General features: G+C 39.5%; 1 protein-coding gene across 1 annotated transcript in view; it reads left to right on the top strand.

Annotated features, from left to right (window-relative positions):
* Positions 1-25,648, top strand: part of DYNC2H1 (dynein cytoplasmic 2 heavy chain 1) — a 150,079-nt gene extending 124,431 nt beyond the window's left edge. The window contains 13 exon segments of the mRNA XM_049778603.1: positions 2,292-2,452; positions 6,203-6,328; positions 7,212-7,322; positions 7,873-8,028; positions 8,923-8,998; positions 9,725-9,933; positions 11,979-12,083; positions 16,998-17,114; positions 18,891-19,100; positions 19,556-19,645; positions 21,347-21,456; positions 22,954-23,035; positions 25,438-25,648. Coding sequence (XP_049634560.1) covers positions 2,292-2,452; positions 6,203-6,328; positions 7,212-7,322; positions 7,873-8,028; positions 8,923-8,998; positions 9,725-9,933; positions 11,979-12,083; positions 16,998-17,114; positions 18,891-19,100; positions 19,556-19,645; positions 21,347-21,456; positions 22,954-23,035; positions 25,438-25,617 — 1,733 coding nt within the window. The 3' untranslated portion in view covers positions 25,618-25,648.
* Positions 25,649-25,951: the final 303 nt, after the last annotated feature.

The raw sequence follows: 25,951 nt of genomic DNA, 5'->3' as shown, positions 1-25,951 counted from the left end.
CTCTGTTTTAATTAATTTTTAATTATTTCAAATTTATTTTTGGTATTTGGACCACATACAACCATGCACAGTGCTGGCTCCAGGACTTGACTGTTTAGGGCTAGGGGGAGATCACCTGAAGTGCTCAGGATTGAACCTGGTTGGCTGTGCACACCCCAAGTGCCTTCCCTGCTGTACTCCCACTGCAGGCCCTGTTTTCTGGTGCAGCCAATATCTCTGATCAGGAAATGATTTCTGATCCTTTCCTCAGAATTTAGAGCAATAGTGGTACTTACTTTTCTCTCCTGCCTCCTATCTCTGCTCTCCTGTGTCCTCCCCAGTCTTCATACTTTCTGTCTCTGTCCTTCGTCCTCCTCATCCTTCCTGCTTTCTGTCTCTGCTTTCCTTCCTCCCCATCTTTCCTGCTTCACATCTCTGACCTCCTGTCTGACTCATCTTTCTTGCATCCTTCTTGCAAGTCTGATATTAGCTGAAAATTTTCAGCTGCTTTTAAGGGCTCAAGTAATCCAAGGGGTAATCCAGGATAATAATATTGTAAGCCTATAAAGTTAGTTACTTCTGCAAAGTCTCTTTCCTGCAATTCCTTGTATAATGTTTGAATAATTATGGGCCAGGAAGCAGGAAGGGTGGGGACAGCTTCCAAGTCTGCCATGACAAAACAGTTGACTTCTTTTTCCAGACTCAATACTATTTTGTTTAAAAAAATTTTTTTTCTTTAAGCAGCATGGTTACAGAAATGTTCATAGTTGGGTTTTAGTCATAGAATGTACTTTGCCCTTTAGTTGTGCAACCTTCCCACCACCAATATCTCCCATTCCCCTCTCTGCTTCTGCCTATCTCTGGGACAAGCATTCTGCGTCTCTCCTTCACTATCGTTTTCATAGTAGCTGTCATTGCACTCACTCTCTGTGGTAAGCTTTATATCCTGGCCCTCATCTCTATTGTCTCTGGATATTATTTCCATACTGTCTTTTATTTTTCTTATGTCCCACAGATACACAAGACTATTCTGACTTTTCCTTTTCCTCTGACTCATCTCCTTGTCCATCCATGTATAGTCTTTTTTTTGCTTATGTCCCACAGATACACAAGACTATTCTGACTTTTCCTTTTCCTCTGACTCATCTCCTTGTCCATCCATTTATAGGCAAATTTTATGACTTCATTTTTCCTAATGACTGCATAGTATTCTATTGTATAGATGTACTACAGTTTCTTTAGCCACTTCTCTGTTTTTGGGTACCTGGGTTGTTCTATATTCTGGCTATTATCAATAGTGCTGCAATAAGCATAGGAGTGCAGAGGTAATTTTGTATTGTGTTTTGGTTTTTAGGGTACATCCCTAGGAATAGTATTGCTGGATCATATGGGAGCTCAATTTCCAGGTTTTTGTTTTTGTGTTTTAAGGAGTATCCATGTTGTTTTCCAGAAAGGATAGACTAGATGGCATTCCTACCAGCAGTGAAGAGAGTCCCTTTCTCCCACATTCACTCCAGACTGGTTGTTTTTGTTCTTTGTGATGTGTGGCAGTCTAGGTGGCGTGAGACTCTCATTGTTTTGATTTGCATCTCTCTGATGATTAGTGATGTGCAGCATTTTTTTCATGTGCTTTTTGTCCATTTATTGATACTGCTCTATTCCTTTTTTGTTTGTTTTTGGGTCACACCCGGTAGTGTTCAGGGGTTACTCCTGGCTCTATGCTCAGAAATCACTTCTGGCAGGCTCAGGGGACTGACTGTAAGGGATGCCGGGATTTGAACTACTGTCCTTTTGCATGCAAAGCAAACACCCTACCTCCATGCTCTCTCTCCAGCCCCCATATTTCTTCTTTTTTTTTTTTTTGGTTTTTTTTTTTTTTTTGGTTTTTGGTTTTTGGTTTTTGGGTCACTCCCAGCAGTGCTCAGAGGTTACTCCTGGCTCTACGCTCAGAAATTGCCCCTGGCAGGCACAGGGGACCATATGGGATGCCGGGATTCAAACCACCATCCTTCTGCATGGAAGGCAAACGCCTTTCCTCCATGCTCTCTCTCCGGCCCCAAGGCCCCCTCTATTTCTAAGGAGCACTTTTCCTCTTAGGAGGGTAAGGTATAGTTAATTATAACTGTGGATCTCTGATTCCACACGGGCATCTGATTCCTTTTCAGGTTCTCTTTGGAAAGGAAGGAATCATTTTGTATGCCACATGGCCCTTGGTCCGTTTGACCAGAATGTTGTGATGAACAAAGAATGGCTCTATTAAACCTGTTGGATGCATCTAGCTTTATTTTTAATACCTTTCTTGTATCATTTAGGACTGAAAGAGTTGTCCCCTCCTCCTTTAAATCTCAAACGCCTGTACAGAGAGACACTCGACATCGAGCCCATCTTAATCATTATTTCCCCGGGTGCGGATCCTTCACAGGAACTTCAAGAGCTTGCGAATGCGGAGCGGAGTGGGGAGTGTTACCATCAGGTTAGTACATGCTGGCCCCTCTCTCTGCCGCTTCTACTGCCACTGCCACTGTGCAGTGCTCTTCCTAACACACCCTTCAGTTTGCAGATTGAATAGGCAAAACAACTTGTGCAGGTAGCCTAGTTTCTCCAAATGGGCCCGCTTTACTCCTCGTGAGAGGAGGTCGGAGGGGTAGCCTGTAAAGTAAATCTGAGGGTGAAGGCTCCAGACCAAGGAAAAGGGGCTCCATGCTCAGAAATGGAAGCTGCCAAAAGCAAGGTAAAAATTTTTTTCTGGGCTGTCAAAAATGAAGGACCCTGCAGTTCTGTCTTAATCCAGTCAAATCCATGGGTTTGAGACCAAAGGGACTTCTGCCCTTGAGAAGCATGAAAGACAGTGGTTTCTTGGCATCTGACCACTACTTATGGTCATTTATTTTGTTCTGGTTGAAGGGTGATACCAAGTGTGCTCAGCTGAGGAGATGTCTTGTCTCTCTGCTCAGAGTCCCATATGTGGTGTCTGGAATCGAACCTGTGCTGCCCTATGCAGGCCAATGGTCCTAATCTGTAGCTGTCTCTCACACTCAGTGATGGTGGTAGTGGCCCCTGTAATGGCTCACACTTTGAAATTTTAACTTTTTAAACTTGGTTTCTTTCATAAATACAGATTACAAGTAGTTTCTGTAATAAACTGAAATGAAAGAAGTTACATTGTTTTGAGTAAAATTTATTTTTAAAATGCCTTTTTCTCCCTAAGGTAAACTTAGTAACTTGCATTTGTTTGGATGATCTTTTACAGTTCAGTTTGCATAAAAGTTTAAAAATCTGTTTTTTTACTCTATTTGTGATAACTGAGTAAATCCACTTACTTTGGAAAATTAATAGTGATGAAACAGCAAAAACTTTACAGCATAAACTAAAGGTAGCAAATTAGCAAAGTTATAGACATCTGCTCTCACTCTAAAGAGGCTCATGTAGGCCTAGTTACAATATTCTAAAATGTTCCTTAGGATAACATTCAGTTCTCAGATGGCTTCAAGGGTCTCTTTTCTATGGGTTGTATTAACAGTACATTTGACAGATAAAATCATTTTTATTGATTCTGAGGACAGAAACCTGTGGAGCTTGTTGTATATTAAGCCTGTAGGATTGTATATCAGTCATTAAATATGGGCATGTTCAGATTCTTACTATTTAAAATTTTGCTGCTGTGCTGAGTATAGATACTAAGAATAGTAGTTATTAATATTTGAACATTAATTTGAACAATTATGTTAATATTTCTTTAATCTTAAGTTTTAATTCAAGAAACTAGTGTGTTTTGGAGGAAGAAGAATGAGTTTAACCAACTTTCTGCGATTTTTTTCTTGTACACTTTGTATAAACATATTTCAATAGTAGATGTTTATCAATTTCATGAAGTTGATGTTGTTTCACAATTTCATATGACGTGTGAAAACTCTGAATTGCCTATTTTTAACTATGATTTTAATTGAGTGAAAATACCTATCCTTTTGTTTCTGATGTATTTATGCTTTCTTCCCTTTTTTGCCTTTAATAATAGAAAAGCAATATGGTTATGGAAACAGTCCCATCAATACATATTTTATTCCCGTTTGCTTGATTCCGGTGAGACCTTGAAAATTAAAAAGTAAAATCAATGAATGAGTATTTAGTACCCTACTTATTTTGTTTCTTGCTTTAGGATGCAATGAATTAAACATGCTTCCTTCTCTCAAAGACTTAACAGTCTAATTTAAAAACAAAAATCAATACTTGTATCAACTAAAGATAATGAAATGCTGTCTTGTGTTTATTGTGAAGAACTTAGTTGTATTTGGTTTTGAAGGGATTTGAGTCCTCTTCAAACTTTTTAACTTTTTAACAGATACTCAGTGAAAAAGGTGGGAGTTGGAAGCCAGGACTTTCAATCTTTGTTTTCATATAAATTATGCATACATGCACAGCCATAGTTCTATAGTTGCAGTGATACTGATATTTTATATAAATCACTCTGAAAAATACACCGAAGGGACCGGATGAAGCCCAGAGGTTGCGCTCTTGTACTGTACCTTTGAAGCCCAGAGTTCTCTTCCTGCCATTACAATAAGGAAGGGGAGGCTGACCACATAGAGTATTTAATCTTGATATAGTACGTCACGAACTCTTGGCTAATCGTTTTATAGTATATGTCACTTAATGTGAGCGAGGCAGGAGATAAAATACAGATACTCCTTGCTTAACGACCAAGTTCCGTTTGGTCGTTAAGATAATTGGCCGTTAAATGAGGAATTGCATGTACTGTATACAGTAGTACAGTATGTGCATAGTACTTGACAGTACAGGATTCTGAATAAGTCAAATAACGAGAAAGATCAAACTGAATACTTCCACTTGTTTTAATCTGCATAAGTTGTGTAATTTACACACAGTACTGCAACGTGTTACAGAACGTAAAGTTAGTGAAGTAGGTACATTAAAGCCCCGAAAACCACAGTACTGTACTGTAGAGTGTACAAGATGGAAAAAGGGTATTTACGATAAAATAAAATAACGGTGAAGAGATGGTCATAAATGCAATTGGTCGCTAAACAGGTAGAGTCGTTAAGCGAGGAGTATCTGTACAAACCTCTTAGTGGAGGTCTGGAATGATTCCCAGCTAAAGGTACATTCAGATAATATAGAAATCTCATGTTCTTAATATTTTGTCTTAGACTTTTTTCAATGTATGCTTGAATATATATATTTATTTATTTAATTTGGTTATTGGACCACACCCGGTGACGCTCAGGGGTTACTCCTGGCTCTACACTCGGAAACTGTTCCTGGCTTGGGGGACCGTGTGGGACAACAGGTATCAAACCAAGGTCCATTCTGGGTCAACTGTGTGCAAGGCAAACGCCCTACCACTGTGCTATTGCGCTGGCCCTATGCTTGAATATTTTAATTCAACTCAGTATTTTTCTATTTTGTAAAATGTCCTATTCACTATTTAAGTATAGGTGGTCTTACAGGAACTGGGAAAAATTGGAACACTGAGAGAACAGAATTCTCATTTCTTTTGTCCTATGTTTGTTTTTGGAGCCAAACATGGCAGGACTCAAGCCTTATTTATGGCTCTGGGCTCAGTGCTTACTTCAGGCAGAGCTCAGGAAACTGTATTGGTGTATAATATTGATCGTTGTAGGCTGGCCAGTATCCTTCCTACAGTATTGTCTCAGGCCTTTTTTTTCCCGTGCCCTTATCTGATCCATCCTTCTCCCCTTCATAACCTCACTTTCACTAGAAGTAAAAAGTCTGTGTAAAAAGCCTGTTCCAGAACATCAGGCTCTTGAATTGACCAGCATAGCAGGTGTTTCTAGAGAGAGAAGGGCCACATTGATCACTAGCATCAGAGGCAAATATGTGCAATATTAGAGACATTAACAGCAGAGTGAATTTCAAGAAATTTAAACTTTAAATCACTCAAACAATAAAACAAGAATTTAGCATTAGAAAAAGAAACATTTCATAGGGGTCATATTTAAAGGGGAAGAATTACAAGGAATAATAATCACCATTCAGCGAATCTCTACACTGTAATAATGTTAAAAAATTAAACCTGTTTTTGTTAGGACAAAAAAAAAAACAAGACAATTTTGGAAATTATTAGTGCCTGCTAATTCTTATTAAAAATGTAGAACTCTGACTACAGCTGTTGAGTTCATTCAAAATGTGCTTCTGTAACAACAGATTTTAGATCTGCTTTTGATTTTTGTTTTTGCTTTTACAGGTTGCAATGGGTCAGGGCCAAGCTGATCTAGCGATTCAGATGTTAAAAGAATGTGCCCACAATGGAGATTGGCTCTGTTTGAAGAACTTACATCTGGTGGTGTCTTGGCTGCCAGTTCTGGAAAAGGTAGAGTTAGATAAATGTGATGCAAGTAATATTTGAGAGTTCAGGAATATCCAAGAAATATGTAGTTTACTGTTGCAACACTACAGTAACATGCTTTAATGTAGTATTCAAATCCTACATTTATCTTTATGGCATTTAATATATTTTTTAAATATGTATACTTTCACAAACAAAGTAGCTTAAGGGAAAATCTAAAAATCATCACGTTTTAAATATATTTTAAAAGAAGACGACCTCTATTAACCAGCTTTTCAGGGAAGCGTAGAGAATCATCAGAAGAAAAATAGACAAGTGCTTAGAGGAACACTAGAAGACGCTTGTGGTTTCCTCATGTTCTTCTATTGAATTTATGGGGAAGAAAGATGCCGAGTCTGAGGGACAGTGGACAGCAGCGTGTTGAGGAAGCTTCAGTAAGAACAGAAGTAGTCATTTTTCTAGTGCTGACCTTTCTTTTCTTTGTTAAAACATTTTGTTAACAAAAGTGGCTCCAGGAGAAAAATAAACGTAAGTTTGAGTATATTGCTCAGCAGTTTTTAAATGCAAAGATGGAACTAAGTATGGTGATTTTTATAAGAATGATGAATGGTTTCTATTGGTCAGAGCAGATACTGAAGGCTGACTTAGATAAGAGTATGACTTAGATAAGAGAAAAAAAGATGTGGATAATCTAGCAAGAATACTTGAGATGGAGTGGTACATAGCTAGTGCATAGGCATCAGAGCGAGTGCAATGGCAGTAGAAAAGATGGGAAGTTAAGGGAATATAACCAAAGTATTAAGAATCGTATCAGAATTTCATGAAAAGATTTTAATGTAAAATTGATGGCTAATACATTAAACTTAGATGTATACTGAAGTTGATTTTCACTACTTTTCTATATAAGGAATTGAACACCCTTCAACCTAAAGATACCTTTCGACTCTGGCTTACTGCAGAAGTTCATCCAAACTTTACTCCTATTTTATTACAGACCAGTTTGAAGATAACATATGAGGTAAGGAGATATAAAACTTGAATCTCTGGCTGTGTAAGTGCAAAGATGTCTCCATGGTTTCTAAAGCTCCATCAACTGTCTCACACACAGGAACCCACATTTTTCTTTAGTTAGATGAGCTCTTGTATTCTTAAATGATTGTATCAGATAAGTATGAAGATTAACTTAGTTTTCTAATTTTATTTCAGAGTTTATTATTTCAGATATCCAGTGGAGAGTAAGGCAGTGTGAGATGTTTCTCAGCACATTTCTCCTGCCCCCTAATTGTGTTATAAATGATGGTTTAATTCCAATAAAGTCTCGCTAACCTTGCACCATTTTCTTAACTTTGTGAATATTGTTTATTGTTTAGATTAACCTGGCAAGTTGCTTTGGATTTGTAAATAAGAACTGTTGGTTATAGAAAACCTCAAACTAGTTCTATAATTGTATGCTTTGAAGTTGATAACTCAAACTTGGGATGATTAAAAGTTTTAATCAAATATGTTCTCAAAGATGTGAGGTAATGATCTATTTTTAGAAGTATAAATAAGGTTTGTTTTCTTTGAAGTCACCTCCAGGTTTGAAGAAGAATTTAATGCGAACTTATGAATCTTGGACTCCTGAGCAAATAAACAAAAAAGATAATATCCACCGAGCTCATGCGCTCTTCAGTTTTGCATGGTTTCATGCTGCATGCCAAGAAAGAAGAAACTATATCCCCCAGGTAAGTGAGGATGTGTGTCGATCTGCTCTTAGCATGCCACTCCTTTTACATTGGGGTTTAAACAGTTTGGTGTAAATAGCTGAGCTGTTGACAGTCAGCCTGGGCCTCAGGTCTTGAACACTTGTAATTACCTAGTATAGTGGTCTTTAATCTCCCATCTGTGCCTCTTTGCCAGATTGCAGATGAGCAAAAGTCAAAGCCACTGGTCTTTGCCAATTTTCTCATTACCATTGTTCAGGATAGATGCCAACCCAGAGGTGTAGGAAGATGGAAGAATACTGACTCAAGTTCAGAATCATTTGTAAAGAATCATAAACCCTCAGTGATGGTTAGGTTTTGGTTTTGAGGTGTGTGTGTGTGTGTGTCATAGTTAAGTTTTAGTTTTGGGGGGTGTGCATGTGTGGTATGTGTGGGGTGTGTGTGTGTCATAGTTAGGTTTTAGTTTTGGGGGGTGTGCATGTGTGGTATGTGTGGGGTGTGTGTGTGTGTGTGTGTGTGCACCCCCTATCCAGTGATACTCTGGGCTAATTCCTAGTTCTGCACTCAGGATTCACTCCTAGTGGGGCTTAGGATATAGATAGGTGCCAGGGATCAAACCCAGGATGGATACTCTACCATGTATCCTACCAGCTATACAGCTTCTCTGGCGTCGGGTTTTATTTTTCGTGTTAGTATTTTATTCACATCTGAACATTTAAAAACCGACTTCCCTTTCCTGTTTTTCCTTCAGCATGTTTCTCTTAATATGGCATTGATACCTCCTTACTCCCCATGTCTAAACCTCTAAAATCTGTCTCTTGCTTCCCGCTCCTATTTTTTAATACCAGGTCCTGTCACTGTACTTCTAAAACAGGATTACAGTCTAGTAATGATATTTAAATTTTGTTTTGACAGGGCTGGACTAAGTTTTATGAATTTTCCTTATCAGATCTTCGAGCTGGATACAACATTATTGACCGGCTCTTTGATGGTAAGCTTAATGAAGAAAATTTTCTTCTACGATCTCAATGAAAACCATTTTGAGGTTTATTTGACAGTATGCTTTCATCAGGTATCCCCATCCAAAATTGCTTTTCTGTGTATTGTATGTCCTGTCTGCCATGCTTGTGTTAGCTGCAAGTTCTCACATAGCGTGGCCACCAGTTTGGTCGAAGCCATTTAGTTGCCATATATTATTGGGAACTTGGGAAGCAGACAGCTAGAATGACCTTCTTTTCACTCGGTGATCTTCTGAGTTTCAGATTTAATTGTTTCCAGGGAACTTTCAAAATCTAGCAGAATGGAAGCCCCAGGATGTAGAAACTCAGAGGACTGTTTCAGGAGGAGGTGCTGAGTGGCAGCCAAGACTATGGCTCTGCTTTGAAAGCTTCATTCTACCTTGTTCTGCAAGATTGTGTAACTTCCTTACTTGGGCGACTCAGCCTTTTCCATGCCTCTATTTCTTCTTATGAACCACTGGGCTACAGTGATGCAGCTGTGCTTCTTGTGAGGCTCAAGTTAGTTATATCTGTGAAATTCAGGAAAGTTTTCCCTGATTAGTCTCTCACTATTAACAGTTGTATATTATATGAACATGCTAATGAGTAATTAAAGGAAAAACCTAAACTGCAGGTGTATTTTGTATCAAATATTTTAAAAGTATTCCTAATACTTAAAAATGAATCTAACAAAAGTACATTTTAAAATTTGCTTCCAGGTTCCAAAGATGTTCAGTGGGAATTTCTACACGGTTTACTTGAAAATGCTATTTATGGCGGACGTATAGATAATTATTTTGACCTTAGGGTTCTTCAGTCATACCTTAAACAGTTTTTTAATTCTTCAGTGATTGATACATTAAACCGAAAGAACAAAAAAGGTGTTTTTCACTATTCCGTATCACTACCTAATTCCTGCAGCATTTTGGTAAGTAAAAGTGCCTTCTTTCCACCTATTACCATACTACCAAGTATTTAGATGGTTTCTTATGTAGAAAAATATAGGTCATTCCCAGGTTTAGCAGGTCACAGGACATGGCTGTAGTTGAGGTGGCAGGGGAGAGCACAGAGGCAGGTCTTCTGGGACTAACCCATCGCCCTTCTGCCCTTCACCGTCTTCTCTCACAGACTTGCCCATTGGCTGGTTGCTCTGGCTGGCTGCTCTGGGGTTTGTGGTGTGTGAAAGAAGCTCTCTTTCTAGGGAGGCCTTTTGGGTAAATGAGGGAGTAGATAGTGGATTAGAGTGACTTATTATATCTGCTTCAGACCATTTATCCTGACAAGTCTGAGGTTTCCAACTGTTTTACCCAGAAGAGGATATACCATAAGGCTGCAGCACAGTGAATTTTATACACTGAACCCCAGGGGAGACCTGCAGTGGGTTAGCATTATCACATTTCAGCACCCCAGGAATCCTCGTCCTACTTCGGGTTTTTTTTTTATTTTAGCTTCTTTCTTACTACCCCCAGCCTAAGGGTGTCATGACCCACTGCCAACAGCTTAGGTTCATTTGATCTGATTTCATGCTTCATGAAAGTGACATACATGCTACTTCCTTCTGTGTTCCAGGGAGGGTAGGTCAGTTCCACAAGCTCATCCAGAGATGAGAACATTTCTCAGCCACTGGGAAGTGAGCACAGTGCTGGAGTGGGGGGTGGTCCACAGAAAAGCAGCACATACTGGGAGGGAACCCCACTTGCAGACCTAAGCATCACATGGTGTCCCCCTTCACTACCCCCAAGCACTACACCAGGAGTAGCCCTGTGCTTCATCTAAAACAGTGGTCCTTAAATGTTTTAAATGGGGGTGGGGCAGTTCTTTGTCCCTCAGATGGTTGGAGAGCTGGACTGTAGTAAAAACAAAAATTATGAACAAATCCCCAAGCATACTGCATATATCTTATTTTGTAATGAAGAAACAAAATGGAAACAAATACAAAATGTGGCCTGCCAGCCATAGTTGGAGGACCACTGGAAAACAAACAAACATTATGTTTTTGTTTTTTGGAGGGTCACGCCCAGCAGCGCTCAGGGGTTACTCCTGGCTCTATGCTCAGAAATCACTCCTGGTAAGCACGGGGGTCCATATGGGATGCTGGGATTCGAACCACCGTCCTTGTGCATGCAAGGCAAATGCCTTACCTCCATGCTATCTCAAATTGGAGTATTGTTCAAGGATGATAGGATGTATTTTTTTTTGGTCTTTTGGGCCACACCAATTGATGCTCAGGGGTTACTCCTGGATTTGTGCTCAGAAAATTGCTCCTGGCTGCCAGGAGATCAAATCATGGTTCATCCTAGGCTAGCGCCAGCAAGGCCGACACCTTACCGCTCTGCACCACTGCTCCATCCCCATGGATGATTTATGAGACTAAGTACTCATCTTCCTAATGGATTGAGTAAGGAGGAGTTAGCTGAAAGTTCCTTAGCAGGGAACACTTTCATACCCATATACCACATGTATCACATAGAAGATGTTCATACTACTTAGTCAGGCATACTCATATGTACACACATATGTTATGATTGGACATATCTAGGAAGTTTACAAGTGTAGATCTATAAAAGTATTACACTTTCAGAGAACAGCCTGCCTTTCCACAGCAGATATACATAGGTCTGTCTGGAGGAGAGAGTTAGGGGGCAGTTGCTCAAGGGAAAGGGCAGTGGGGCCAGAATTCGAGTCCATCCAGGAGCGATTTAGCCAAAGGAGTAACACCTGCTTGGTACCGTGTCTCCCTTGAGACCATCCCCAGGAACTCCTCTCTTTATCGGCCAATCTGCAGCCTGTGCCTCCTCTGCTTCCCAGCCGGACTCTTGCATTGAGGTGCTGTTGAGATGCTTGCAGGCTTTGGAGATTCTTTCATTTAGAAAACCAAAACAATAAATCAAATCTGAGTCACTGGTAGTGTAACCTTTCCTTATATCCATTCCTGTCTTTGGCAACTTTGTCCTAACTGGAATATGTCCCCAGGACTATCGTGCTGTTATCGAAACCCTCCCGGAAGATGATAAACCCAGTTTCTTCGGCCTGCCTGCCAACATTGCTCGCTCGTCTCAGTGCATGATCAGTTCTCAGGTAAAACCCCACCACAAAAACCTGCCTACATAGACATTGCTGTGGCGTCTGAAAGAAACAAATGCATTAAATTTTTTTTAATTTAAACACCGTGATTACAAAATTATTTATAATTGAGTTTCAGAATTACAACATATGCCTCCCTTCATCCACGAACATTTTTTACGACCAAAGTTCCCTGTTTTCCTCCCACCCTCCCTACTGCCTGCCTCTGAGCAGACATTTTGCTCATCTCTAGCTCCCCAAATTTTTTTTCATTTTTTTAGATACTGATTTGCACTATTGTGTGAATAAATCCACACACTGTAATCTCACAGGGACATGGTGGTTAGTCCAGCACTGTTGATAATGAAGTGATACCGTGCATATCACTTTATCACCATCCAACACTCAGTTATTGTCCTGAGCAATCAGTTCAGTTATCATTGTCATAGTAGTCTCTTTTTTGTCCTTAACTGCACTGCTCTATTTGTGACTCCACTATTTGTGGAGCTTCCTATCATGTACTCATCCTCTTGGCCCTCCTCTATTGTTTCTGGATATTATTACTACATTATCTTTTATTTTTTCTTATATCCCATAAATAAGTGAGATTATTCTATGTCTCTTCCTCTTCCTCTGACTCTTTTCACTCAGCATAATATTCTCCACATCCATCCATGTATAAGTAAATTTTATGACCCGTCTTTCCTAAAACCTGCATAGTATTCCATTATTTAGATGTACTGTAGTCTCTTTAGCCACGCCTCTGTTTTCAGCCACTTGGGTTGTTTCAGTTTTCGCTATTTTATATAATGCTGCGATGAACATAGTTCAGAGGGCATTTTTGTATCGTTTATGTGTTCCTAGGGCATATCCCTAGAAATGGTAATTGCTGGATAACATGGGAACTCACTTCCCAGTTTTTGAGGAATTTCCATATTGTTTTCCCAAAAAGGCGAAAAAGTCAGCATTCTCATCAGCTATGAAAGAGTCCCTTTTTCCCACATCCATACCAGCTCTGGTTGTTCTTGCTCTTTGTGATGTGTGCAAGTCTCTGTGGTATGAGATAATACCTCATTGTTGTTTTGATTCACATCTCCCTGATGATTAGGAAACACATGCATTTTTTTAAAAAAATGATTATAGATCCTACAAGTTTTTGTTTAAACTTTGATTTTTTTCCCCTTTCAGAATCATAGAGTACTCCTGTTTCTGTGCCCACGGTTACTCCTGGTGGTGTGTGAGGCCCTGCAGGGGATTGAACCCAGCCTTTAAGCTATCTCCCTGATCTCCCTCCCCCAACCCCACATTCGTTTCTAAATATTATACTTTGCTTATTTTTGATCTTTGTAAATGTATTGCTTGTAGTGTTCTTGAATTTCCTTATTTCCTTCTGCTTTCCTTCTAAGATTGATACATTATTTTTTAACTAGAGTTTATTTATTCTTATTACCATATATTATTTATTGTGTAAACATAACACGTTTTGATTTTTTTATGTTTGGGCTATTACAGATAGTGCTACTATGAATATTCATGTTCATGTCTCCTGTTGTGTCTATGCAAGAATTCCTCTAGGGTTTAAACCTAATGCTTGCGTTGCACACCTAATCTCAGTTTGCCCCCTGGTATCCTATATGGCCCCCTCTCCCCCCCAGAAGTGAATCTTGAACACCACTGGTTATAACTCTACCCTTTTCCTCCCCTAAAAAAGAATTATGTGAATCAATTTTTGTTACAGTTAGTAAGATGTTTTTCAACTTCCATCAATATCTTTATATTTTTATCTAGAGCTCTTTTCATAAACTACCTTTTCCAAATTATAAAGCATTTGAGTTTCTTACCAAATTACTCTATAACAATAAAATAGAAAGTATATCTTAGATAACTTAGAGTACTTTTACAAAATATGCTTTCGAAGAAATGCTCACTTTTTATGCGATAAAACTAAGACTGATATGTCTTTTCATCTTTCTTTTGTCTTAAATGGTCTTAGAATTAAGACTATGACCACTGTTCAAACACAGGTTCGCTTAGCATAGCTAGTCAGAAGTTGTATACAAGTCCATAGATTACTTCTCTCATGCTGTCAGCAGAGTTGCAGTGTAAATAAATATGTTCCTAAAGTAAGTGAATTCAAAACCTGTAGTTCTGAATCCAAGAGTAGGTCTTCCAGAGGGTATAGAACCTGAATCCAAGTTTGCTCCCCTCAACTGGAGCATGGAGGAGGAATAGGTCAGAGAAGGGAGACTGGGATTCTGCCAAGTAACGGACTTGGTTTTATTGAGAGAGTGGGTGGAGAAACTACCACACAGCCAAGAGACTCAGTATGAGAGATCTGTCTTTGGGACACCCCGTGGATGTGGACACTAACCAAGTCAGTTCTCTTTGGGTTTGTTCTGAAGGAATAACAGCAAATTCACTTAAAAATTTAACAGCAATAAAAAGATAAAGTAGGGATGAAAAAGTCAAGTGCAGGAAACCTTGACAAGGCTTGATTTTGGCTGATTAAAAATATGAATAATATAAGTGATCTCCTCTCTTTGAGAGAGGCCTCAGTGGGATGATTTCCAGAGTTGACAGACCTTCAGAGGTCTTGGAGCTACTTAACCATTAAATGTCATTCTGGGTCCATTGGTTCTCTTACCTGATTGCAATGTGCATATTCTCAGAATCCTCATTTCTTTTAGTCCTCCCATTCCCGCAAAAAATAAAATCCCTGGAAGTGACTGATAAAAATAGCTATTGAGGAGGGGAGAATCAACAGATGAGGAAATCAAAGAGAAACTTAGGATAGGAAAAGAAAATAGAACCAGGGAGGCAAATCAGAGCTCTGCCCTTAAGGTTCGATTCAGTTGAGAGTGTAAGATAAAAAAAATTCTCGTGTCCTTCACACTATCCAGAGAAAAGGAAAATGCAAATCTGTATGAGCTTTAGTGTCTTGAAATAAAAGCTGGTTTTTTGGAGAGCAGCATAGGTGTCCCTGAGCTGTTGCAGCTGCCCTTCAGGTACAGACAGGCAGGATCTGAGCTCTCAGAGTGTCCTGCATGCTGACAGGCCCCAGAGCTCACCATGGCACAAGTCTGGCTGTTCTGTGTGGACAGAACATGTCATGAGTGATGTCGACATCTGTTACTGTGTTAGGAAAAAATTTTTGTTGGACGGTTTCAAGTGTGGTAGTTGATTATCTGTCCTTTGTGGAAAAAAATGTAACATTTTATAAAATGAAAAGATAGCTTATTGCATCCTTGCTTTGTCCTAAGGGACCACTCCTGAAGGACTGGGGATCTAACTGGTGTTGGTCACAGGCAAGGCAAGTATTTTAACCCCTGAACTCTCTCCAGCTCCTAAACATTTTTTTCTTTTTGTTGGGGAGAGGGAATGCAAACCTGGGGTACTCAGGGCTTAATCTTGCCAGGGCATGGGGGAATTCCAGGGGGGATGCCAGGGATTAAACCTGGGTTGGCCATGTGCAAGGCAAATGCCCTATCTGTTGTACTATCCCTCTGATCCCAACATCTTATTTTTAAAATCGTTCTAATGTCACACATAAAAATGACTAAACTTATTTTTTTTCAAGTGATTTTCTTGCATTCTTGTTTTCTGTCATCTTTGGCAAATGTAAAACACAAGCCAGTGATAGGAAATGTTCCAGAGTTAGACTAGCACCTCTTCTGACTACCAACTAAAGATGTTTGGCGTCTAAGCAAAACTGATAAATTAAGTGCTGTTGCAGGTTCAGCTTGCGTAAATGAAAATAATATATCAGGAAAAAAAAACAAAGAAAATGAAACACTGCATAACCACAGTTTTGTCAAGATTAGTAAATCAATCAAAAGCTCCAGAAGTAACTTGAGTTTAACGGCATGATCATGGATGCCTAACAATTAAGCAGTGCACTCATTCCAAAAGATTTATGGCCTTTATTTGGTTACAAACTTTATTGACACAGAATTGAACAACTTATTACCCCAAGCATTTGCAAAGGAAAAACAGATTTATCTCTCAAAAGATTTAACAGAAAAATAGCCCACGGGCTTCAATTTGTTGATGTTGATGATTCTTGTTTAGGAAATAGCATAACTGGGTTACCCTACTAGCAATAAATGAGCCGGTTTTGAGCTAAAGATAACATATTTACGAAGATCAGTATCTGTAATCTGAAATTTAGCATTTTTGTAATATTTTGGATCATCCTTAGCAGGCAAGTAATGTTGAAACGAAAGCCTATTTACTAGACTTCTGCTATTATTGTAATTAAGAAAATACAAGCAAGAATTGATTTTTATGAGAAGAATGATAAAGAAGTGGGTCCCAGTAAAGTTACAGAAGTTAAATTCCTAAGTAGGGGAATAGTCATTTACTTTGCCTCATTTAACTCATTGATCTATACTCTACCATCTGAGGCTGAAATGCAGAAGGAACATTAAGATGACAACTTAAAATTACCACAGAGCCTTTAAAGTCTTGACCATTTTTACCAACCAATAATTTGAAGTCATTTTTACATTTTTATGGCTTTTCCATGCTGCTTAATATCACTGCATCATTTCAGAAAATCTGTTTTTAATTTGTCAGCATTTTGATATTAGAAAATTTAAATTAAGCAAATTGTAAAATGATTTGATTGTAGAAAGGAGAAAATAGAAGGAGGCAACAAGATGTTATTAATAAGTGATAATTAGAATTTTTGGTCTAAAGAAACAGCTTTTCAAACAAGATATATTACAATACTAAATTTTTTGTTTCATTATTATTTCTCAATATAAAGCTCTTTATTTGCTTACTTGCCTAAATTAATCTGTAACATGCTGAGCCAGTTGAACAGAGACATAATTAAAATCTACTTGTTTGGTCTCTTTTATTAAAAAATACAAAATCTTTGTGCCTGTATTAGTTCGGTCTGAAGTCATTTTCACTTTCTTCATCCAGGTTATTTCCAAGTTGAGAATCTTGGGAAGATCTGTAACATCTGGTTGCAAATTTGATCGAGAAATCTGGTCTAATGAACTTTCTCCTGTCCTTAATCTCTGGAAGAAATTAAACCAGGTTAGTAGGGAAATATCCAATTCCTAGTTTGCTGAGAAATTTTCATATTATTTTCCTAGAGGGTTGAACTAGTCAGCATTCCCACTAGCAGAGGATGAGGCCCCTTTTCGCCACATCCCACCAACACTGGTTATTTCTCTTTCGTCTGGATGTGTGTGCCTGTCTCAATGGTGTAAGGACACATCTCACTATTGTTTGCAAATCTGATAAGTGAAGCAGAGCAGTTTTCAATTACTTTTTGGCCATCTATAATACTTTTTTGAGGAGGTTTCTGTTCATCACTTCTCCCCATTTTGGAGGGGGTTGATTTATTTTGTTTTTAATTAGTATTTATAAATACTTTATAAATCTTAGTTTATTAACCCTTTGTCAGAAAAGTGATGGACAAATTTTTTTTTAATTCTGGTCTTGGTTTCTCTGGCAGTTCAGAGGCTTCTTAATTTACTACAGTCCCATTTGTTTATCTTTATTTCTATTTGGTTGGCCAGTGATACTGAATCACTAAAGGTGGTCTATGGACTCATGTCCTGAACAGTTCTGCATCTGTTTTCCTCAGTATACTCTTTAGATTCAGGTCTTATATCTAGGTTTTTAATCTACATTGAATGGACATTTGTTCATGGTATGAAAAAAATGTCTGAATTTCTTTTTTTTTAGATATGAATAACCAATTTTCCCAACACCATTTACTGAAGAGCTTTCCTTGTTCGACTTCATGCTCCTACCTTCTTTGTCAAAGCTTAAACAACTGTATATTTGATGGTCTATCTCTGGGCTCTCAAGTCTGTTCCGTCAATCAGAGTCTGTCCTTATTTCAATACTACACTATCTTATTGATTACTATGCCTTTATAGTATAATTTAAAGTTGGAAAATGAATACTATAACTTGGCTCCTTTCTTTTTTTGATGTGGCCTATACTGAATCTGTTTTGCATCTCTGGATGAAATTCTACTATATCATGTTTCTTTTAATGTATTATTGACTTCAGTTTTCTAGTATTTTTTCAAGGATTTCTTCATCTATCTAACACATATTAGTATAGGTATGTGTTATACTTGTCTGATTTTTGGATATGGGTAAGCATGGCTTCCTAAAATATGTTTGGAAGACTTGCATCCTTTTCAATATTTAGGAAAATTTGAATATACTATATATTCTTTCAGTTCTTTGAAGGCATTCACTAAGAATGCCACCTTATTGTAACAGAGGCTGTGATTGGAATTTGTAAGATGAAAATGTTAACTGATCTGGCAACAGACAGGTGACTCAGGGCTGGAGTGCTCTGCATGTGGGAAATCTGAGTTTGATACCTGTACCTTGGGCTCCCCTGAGCACAGATGTATGGGAGACTCTTCCTTTACCTCTCAGATCCTTACTGATATAGAACACAAGATCAAGATCATCCATAGTGTTTTCTAATATTTCAACAAGTCATTTTCAGATGAAAATTAAACCCATGAGTGTTTCAAACCCAGGTGAGGTGGTTGGTCATACTACTGCTCTGGCGCCATTTTCCACTTCTTAGAATGCACTTAAGCCTCAGTTTACCACTTTGCATCACTGTAAATGTTGGGAAAGTTCAGAATTCCCTTCCTGTGTATTTGCAGATTTGATACATTTGGTCTTTCCTAAAATAGGAGAAAAGAATAAGTGGTGTTAATAACTTCTGAAGCATCTATAATATTTTTTAATATTTAAGTACTTAATATTTAAGTGCTTTTAATAATCAGGGATTTGTGTTATTTTTAAGTCAATACAACATTGTTTTGTTTAGAATTCCAACCTGATTCATCAGAAAGTGTCTCCTCCAAATGACCGGCAAGGATCTCCAATACTGTCATTCATCATTCTCGAACAATTTAATGCCATTCGCTTGGTACAGAGTGTCCACCAGTCTCTTGCTGCTCTCAGCAAAGTCATCAGAGGAACAACCTTATTGAGTTCAGAAGTGCAGAAACTGGCAAGTGCTTTATTAAACCAGAAGGTAAGTTGGCACTAGGTCTGTCTTCATTACATGGTTATGGGTGAATTTACTAGCTAAGTGTAACAGAAAACTTAGACGAGTTTAAGTTCTGTTGAAAGTAACTGATACAACTGAAGGATCCCGGTACATGGGGTTTCTCTACACCATGTTTTACAGCAGAGGAGATCGAAATAGAGGCAGGCTGAGGTGATGAGAGAGATGAGAGATGAGAGATATGAGAGAGAGGAGAGAGAAAGAGAGAGGAGAGAGAGAGGAGAAAGAGGAGTGAGAGGAGGGGGAGGAGAGAGAGAAGAAAGAGGAGAGAGAGAGGAGAGAAAAGAGATATCACTGAAATGAAAACAAGGCAGTATACAAGGTAATTACAATAGAATATTGTACCACTTCTTAGTGGTAGTTATGTATTATATGTGCAGTGCTATGTACATGGACTAATTTGGGTCCTTTTGAACTTGCAGTGTCCCCTCACCTGGCAGAGCAAGTGGGAAGGCCCTGAGGATCCCCTGCAGTACCTCCGGGGCCTAGTGGCCCGGACAATGGCAATTCAGGTGAGGCTGTGTGGGCAATCAGTATAGCTGGAACTGGTCACTACTGAGCTGATTCTTGTAGATAAAACAAGAGATATTCATTTATCATTCTGCCATCTGTGAGTTTTATTCCTTGTCTAAAATTTGGTACCTTCTGAACTTTGGGTTGTGTGTGTGTTTCAAGAATGAGCTCCAGCATTAGTGAATTCTGATGTACCACCATGATTATTTGTCACAGGGCAATGGCCCCCACTATGGTGAGCTGATTTTTTTCATTGCACTTCCAAGTTGCTAAAATGTTCAGTTGTGTAACTTCAGAAAGACTGAATGGCACAGAGGGAGAAGAGAGTGATTTCAAGAATAAACAGGAAGCACAGGTCAGCTGGCATGAGTCACAGTCCTTGATGGCACCTTGACCCTTTCTTCCTCTTTCCTCTGCTTTGGTACCTGCTCCACATCTGGCTGCACACTAGCCTCTGATCTCTACCAACTTCTAAGTGACCAGATCTTGTTTCTGGCTGCAGAAATTCTTATTCTTGTTTCCTGTCATCTGTGAACATGGCTGTCCACATTTTCTTTTTTTTTTTTTTTTTTTTTTTTGGTTTTTGGGCCACACCCGTTTGACGCTCAGGGGTTACTCCTGGCTATGAGCTCAGAAATCGCCCCTGGCTTGGGGAGACCATATGGGACGCCGGGGGATCGAACCGCGGTCCGTCCTACGCTAGCGCTAGCGCTTGTAAGGCAGACACCTTACCTCTAGCGCCACCTTCCCGGCCCCGGCTGTCCACATTTTCAAACCTAACATTCCTCAAACACCACGTTACTCTGAGTATCAGCACTCATAGGAGGAAGAGCTTAGACAGTCTGAAAATGACAGAAAGTTGCTTCCTCCCCACTCACACTGTCCTGTCGACTCTAAAGTAAGTGTTGTGGTCTGAGAGTTTATGTGGTTCAGACAATTTTACTCCATTTCTGATTTGAGAGACTGAGAAAGACCAGGCAATTCCAGATTCCTCTAGAAGCACTTACTACTTCCCTTTAGTCAATAATTACTTCTTCCTTTCAGAGTTGTTTGGTTGAGTAGTTTTAAAAAACCTCCTAGAAGATTTTAAAAAAGACTCCTCAGAAAAGAAACTTTTTACCTGCTTCATGAAACGTTATAGCTATTGACCTAACCTCACCATTGAGCCCTCCTTAATCCCTACCAGACCATGCAGAGCTCAGATATGACAGTAAGCATATTGAATACTTTGTTTAGAGGTATGATCAGAGAAGAGACTTGATCAGAAAGTGGAGGAAAGGGCGGGACTCCTCCAGAGACATGAGGTGCCTAATTCCTGTGAAAGGAAGAGGCCTCTGTGACTGAAGGATGCAGACAGGAAACAGAAGCAGAGAAGTCAGAGGTCAGAAAGATGTGGAGGTCAGAAAGATGTGATGGGTGAAGAGTGGACACCACAGGCTATGGCCTGTTGGGAAGAGTGTGGTGGGACTGACACTTTCTAGACTATCTGTGTATGCAGGAAGGGCCACAGTGAGCATTTCTGTGTGTAGCTATGTTTAGGTCTCTAAGGTGTCTCCTCATCTCATGTTCCTAACACACCACACCTATGTGGCCTTATATCGCACATCTTCTCTTCTCTGGTTAGCATGGGACTAACACATACATAGGACTTACCTACCAATCCCTAGTAGCTCATTCAAGGCTGATGTTTTCCCCTCTAGAATTGGGTGGAGAGAGCTGAGAAGCAGGTTCTCCTCTCAGAAACGCTGGACCTGTCAGAACTCTTCCACCCAGACACCTTCCTCAATGCTCTGCGCCAGGAGACCGCCAGGTAAGGAAATGCAAGTAGACATTTCTCTTTTCATAAGCAGGAGAAAAATGTGAAGGGGAGTAAACATGGTGGTTTAGTGCTGACCATTGTGTGTGATTTCCTATGCTTTCCTTTTTTATATATAAAATTATTTTTATTAATTCATATTATATACTGTTAATATTCATTTACTTTTTAAAAATTTTTATTTTGATCATAATGGCTTACATATCTTTCACAGTAGTATTTTAGGTACATATTAACATTGAATCAGGGGAATAACCATCACCAAATTTGTCCTCCCCCATCCCAGTTCCCTTTCTGCAACCTATGTACCCCACCATCCCCACCCGGGCTGCTAGAGTAGGTGGTCCCCTCTTTGTCTAGCTTACTGTTAGTGATCATATATCTGTTTGGTCCCGGAACCCTCCCTTGTTTCCCCTCTATTTAAGAGGTGGAGCTAGATTAATCGAGTTATGTGGTTTTGTTTGAAGGAAAGAAAAGCAATAGATTGGGGTACAGAATAAGAAAAAATTAAAAAAAGCCAATACGCTGAAAATGGGCAGAGTCCTTCTAGAGGCTTTCAACCTCAGTGTGAGAGAGGATATGAAAAAGGTAATTGAAACCCCACAACAATACAGAAAGAAATATCAAATTAAATATCCAGTGAGCACTACAGCAATAAAGACAAGCACCACACAATAGTCTTGGTTCTGAAATCAAATCATGCCGGATATGCTTGTCTTTTTAAATGAAAAGTTAGGATCTATACTTTATTAGAATTGATCAAGGGGAAAGTCAATGTTTTAAACTAGTTTTTTAAATCTAGATCAATTGTATGTCCAGTATGGTAACTGTGGAGTAAAATAAAATGGAAAACTACAATTCTGTCATACTAGCCACAACTCAGTGCTTATAAATCAACATATGCGCACTATACGTAGTAACACGAAGATACTTCATCTCAGCAGAACATCACGTGGGCATAATTGACTCCCACTTCTTTTTTTTGTTTGTTTTTTGTTTTTTGGGCCACACCCATTTGATGCTCAGGGGTTACTCCTGGCTAAGCGCTCAGAAATTGCCCCTGGCTTGGGGGGACCATATGGGACGCCGGGGGATGGAACCGCGGTCCTTCCTTGGCTATCGCTTGCAAGGCAGACACCTTAACTCTAGTGCCACCTCGCCGGCCCCTGACTCCCACTTCTTGATGGTAACCATCAAACTTTTGTATAATACCTTCAGATTAGGATGTTTTATTAAGTTAGAATACAATGAAGAGGTACTTTTGAGCCTTTAATGAGGTTAACTGTTTCCATCACAGTGCCTCATGATACTAAAAGTACAAGCCCAACTAATAGGTAGTTCATTGATCACCTATCAATTATTAGAGTGGAGGACATAAAACTTAAATCCTCTTCATGAAATTTAGAACCTGCCAATAATCAGTGAAGTCAGACTGAGTCTTCTATTACTTTTTATATTTTAATTCTTGCCATTTGGTACTTTACTTTCCAGGGCGATGGGCTGTTCTGTGGATAGTCTCAAGTTTGTAGCTTCCTGGAAAGGTCGACTACAAGAAGCAAAGCTGCAAATTAAGGTATAAAATAGGTATAAAATATACCTATTTTAGGTATATGTGTTTGAGAATTATATTATGACATTTTATAATTGAATTAATGCTATTTGTATTGAGTTGTATGACACTTTTATATATTTTAGACGTTAAAATCTTATCAGTTGTGATTTACAAAAAATATAAGCACCTATCTTTTGTTTTCTTTTGTTTTGTTTTGGGGCCACACCAGGGGTGTGTAACAGGGGTTACTCCTGGTTATGTGCTCAGAAATCGCTCCTGGCTTGGGGACCATATGGGATGCTGGGGATCGAACCCAAGTCTGTCCTGGGTCAGCCAGATGCAAGGCAAATGCCCAGTTAAGTCTGGGTGCACCCAGCCGCAACTTGCTTCAAGGCTTCTGCCTCACGACCAACCAGGATTTGCAGGAGCACATGTCCCTAGCAGTTTCTTGTACTAAAATTGTGAGTCCTCTCTGAATCTTAATTTCTCATGGCCAACTCATTTCCACAACCCAAGTGTCCCATCTAGCATCAAGAACTCTAGTTTATTACAGCTCTTTAAACACCTGTGCCTACTTCCTCATAGCCTTGATCTATTCCAATGGTCCTCAAACTACGGCCCGCGGGCCACATATTGTATTTATTCCCATTTTGTTCCTTCACTTCTAAATAAGATATATGCAGTGTGCATAAAACTTTGTTCATAATTTTTGTTTTTACTATAATCTGGCCCTCCAACAATCTGAAGGACAGTGAACTGGCCCCCTGTTTAAAAAGTTTGAGGACCCCTGAATTCTATTCCCTGATGGCACAGCTGACAATTTCACATTTAAAATTAAAAGATACGATTCCAGACAGGACCTTTAAGATGATGCAAGTCTACATGGATGGGTATAGCTTCAATTTCTTCCTGTTTAGTAATTGATGAAAGTTCTTGTCCCCTGTGACTAAAGGACTATTTTGGATTCTCTACCCTTCTCATGTCATTCTCCATTAGAAAGTTACTGGACACTAATTGTTGACTTCTCAGAGCCTCTGCCTGAAATTTTACAGTTGTTTTAAGGTCACTAAGAAAGCATTGTCCAACTTATTTTTTAAAAAACGTAAAGGTACTATTATGAACATTAGCACCTGTAAGCTTATAGAGGTGCATGTATCCATGCAAAGATAGCATGAAAGTCAGGGCACAGGCAATGTAGAAATGGTGAGTGAGCGCTTTGTGTGTGGGTGCTGGGCATGATATCTGGTTCTGCCTCTACAGACAAGTAAGGGCACTTCTTACAACATTAACAATTGAGCTTCCATCTCACCCAGTAACTTCACTTCTTGGCATCTAACCCGAGTGCCCCCAAATAGAAAAGTGATCAAATGAGTAGCAGCGATGGGACACTTACTACTTAGCTGTAAGGAAGATGAAGGCCTGCACTGTAGAGTGAAGGCAGAGGCCAGGCAGAGAACAAGGTCTCTTGAGGCTGAACATGAAGAAATGCAGCAACAGAATGTCAAGTGGCTAATGGTGCCAGACCCTCAGTGTTTATCAAGGGAGTGGAGGTTAGAGCTCTGTACTGCAGAAGAAATGTTAGGACAGGGGCCAATATAGCACCAACCCGTTCAATCCCTGGCATCCCATATTGTTCCTCAAGCCTGCCAGGAGCGATTTCTGAGTGCAGAGCCAGGTTTGATTCCTGAGTGCTGCTGGGTATGGCCCAAAACCAAAAAAAAAGAAAGGGGTAAAGAAAGAAATATTAGGACAGATGAAAGTTGGTTTCTTATTGATCACCCCTCCCCCAATGAATCTGGTATTACAAAATCATTCTATTTTCACTTTCAGGATTTTATAGATTTAAATAAAGGTGATTTTATCTACAACATGTTCAGCTCTGCATGACGTGTCAGAAATTTCATTATACTTTTTCAGTGTGCTATAGTCCCATGGGCGATTCCTTGTTCTTGTTGCTCTTAATCATGCTTTGCTTTCCTCTCCTGGAAAAAATATTAGAGAGAGAGAGAGGAGAGAGAGAGGAGAGAGAAACGAGAGAGAGACAAGAGAGAGGAGAGAGGGGGGGAGAGACAGAGGGGAGAAAGAAAGAGAGAGAAAGAGAGACAGGAGAGGGGAGAGAAAGAGAGAGAGAGAAAGAGAGAGACAGGAGAGAGACAGGAGAGAGAGAGAAAGCTTTGTAGCTTTTCTTTGAGATTTCATTCATCTAACATCAAGGCACCTGTGAAATAACATAATTTTGAAGTATTTCAGAAAACTAGAAAACCAATGCAATCTCTACTTCTTCCCAAAGACCATGAAGGGTTTTGCTTCAGCAGCAAGCTGGGAGTGAAGAAGGAACCTCCCCTTTCTCAGCCCAGGACACAGGGACTCCTGAAGCCTCGGGTTCCCTGCACATTTCACCCTTCTGTTTTCTCCCCTGGCAGATCAGTGGCTTAATCCTGGAAGGCTGCAGCTTCGACGGAAACCGGCTGTGTGAAAACCAGCTGGATTCTCCTAGCATGTCCCTGGTCCTCCCGTGTTTCATGGCCTGGATTCCACAGGTAAGGAAGAGCTTCAGCAATACTTCAGTGCATGGCAAAGGGAGGATTTCATCCCTTCCATAAAATACCCCTGAATTCTGTTACATTTCTATTAAGCCAAAGAGGGAGTGGGGTATTTCCGTTGCCCAGGGAGGAACAGGAGACCAATATCGAGTGCAAAGACTCATCTGACTTTCGGCTGATGGGACTCAGTCCTGAAAGACTGCATTTGCTTCCCCCCACATTTAAACCTCCAGTTCCTAAAAGATTTTTCACAATGAATCTCAGGGGACATTTGTACTTAAAAATAATACATAGTGGAGGCCCAAGGAGGGGAGCTATGGCCTTTATCCACAGCCTCTCCTCACTAAACAATCTAAATGTAAGTATGATTGATGTGAGTGGACTTCATTTGGCG

The sequence above is a fragment of the Suncus etruscus genome, chromosome 8, assembly GCF_024139225.1.
Source record: "Suncus etruscus isolate mSunEtr1 chromosome 8, mSunEtr1.pri.cur, whole genome shotgun sequence".
In the NCBI taxonomy this organism is placed as follows: Eukaryota; Metazoa; Chordata; class Mammalia; order Eulipotyphla; family Soricidae; genus Suncus; species Suncus etruscus.
This window is presented reverse-complemented; position numbering and strand designations above follow the sequence as displayed.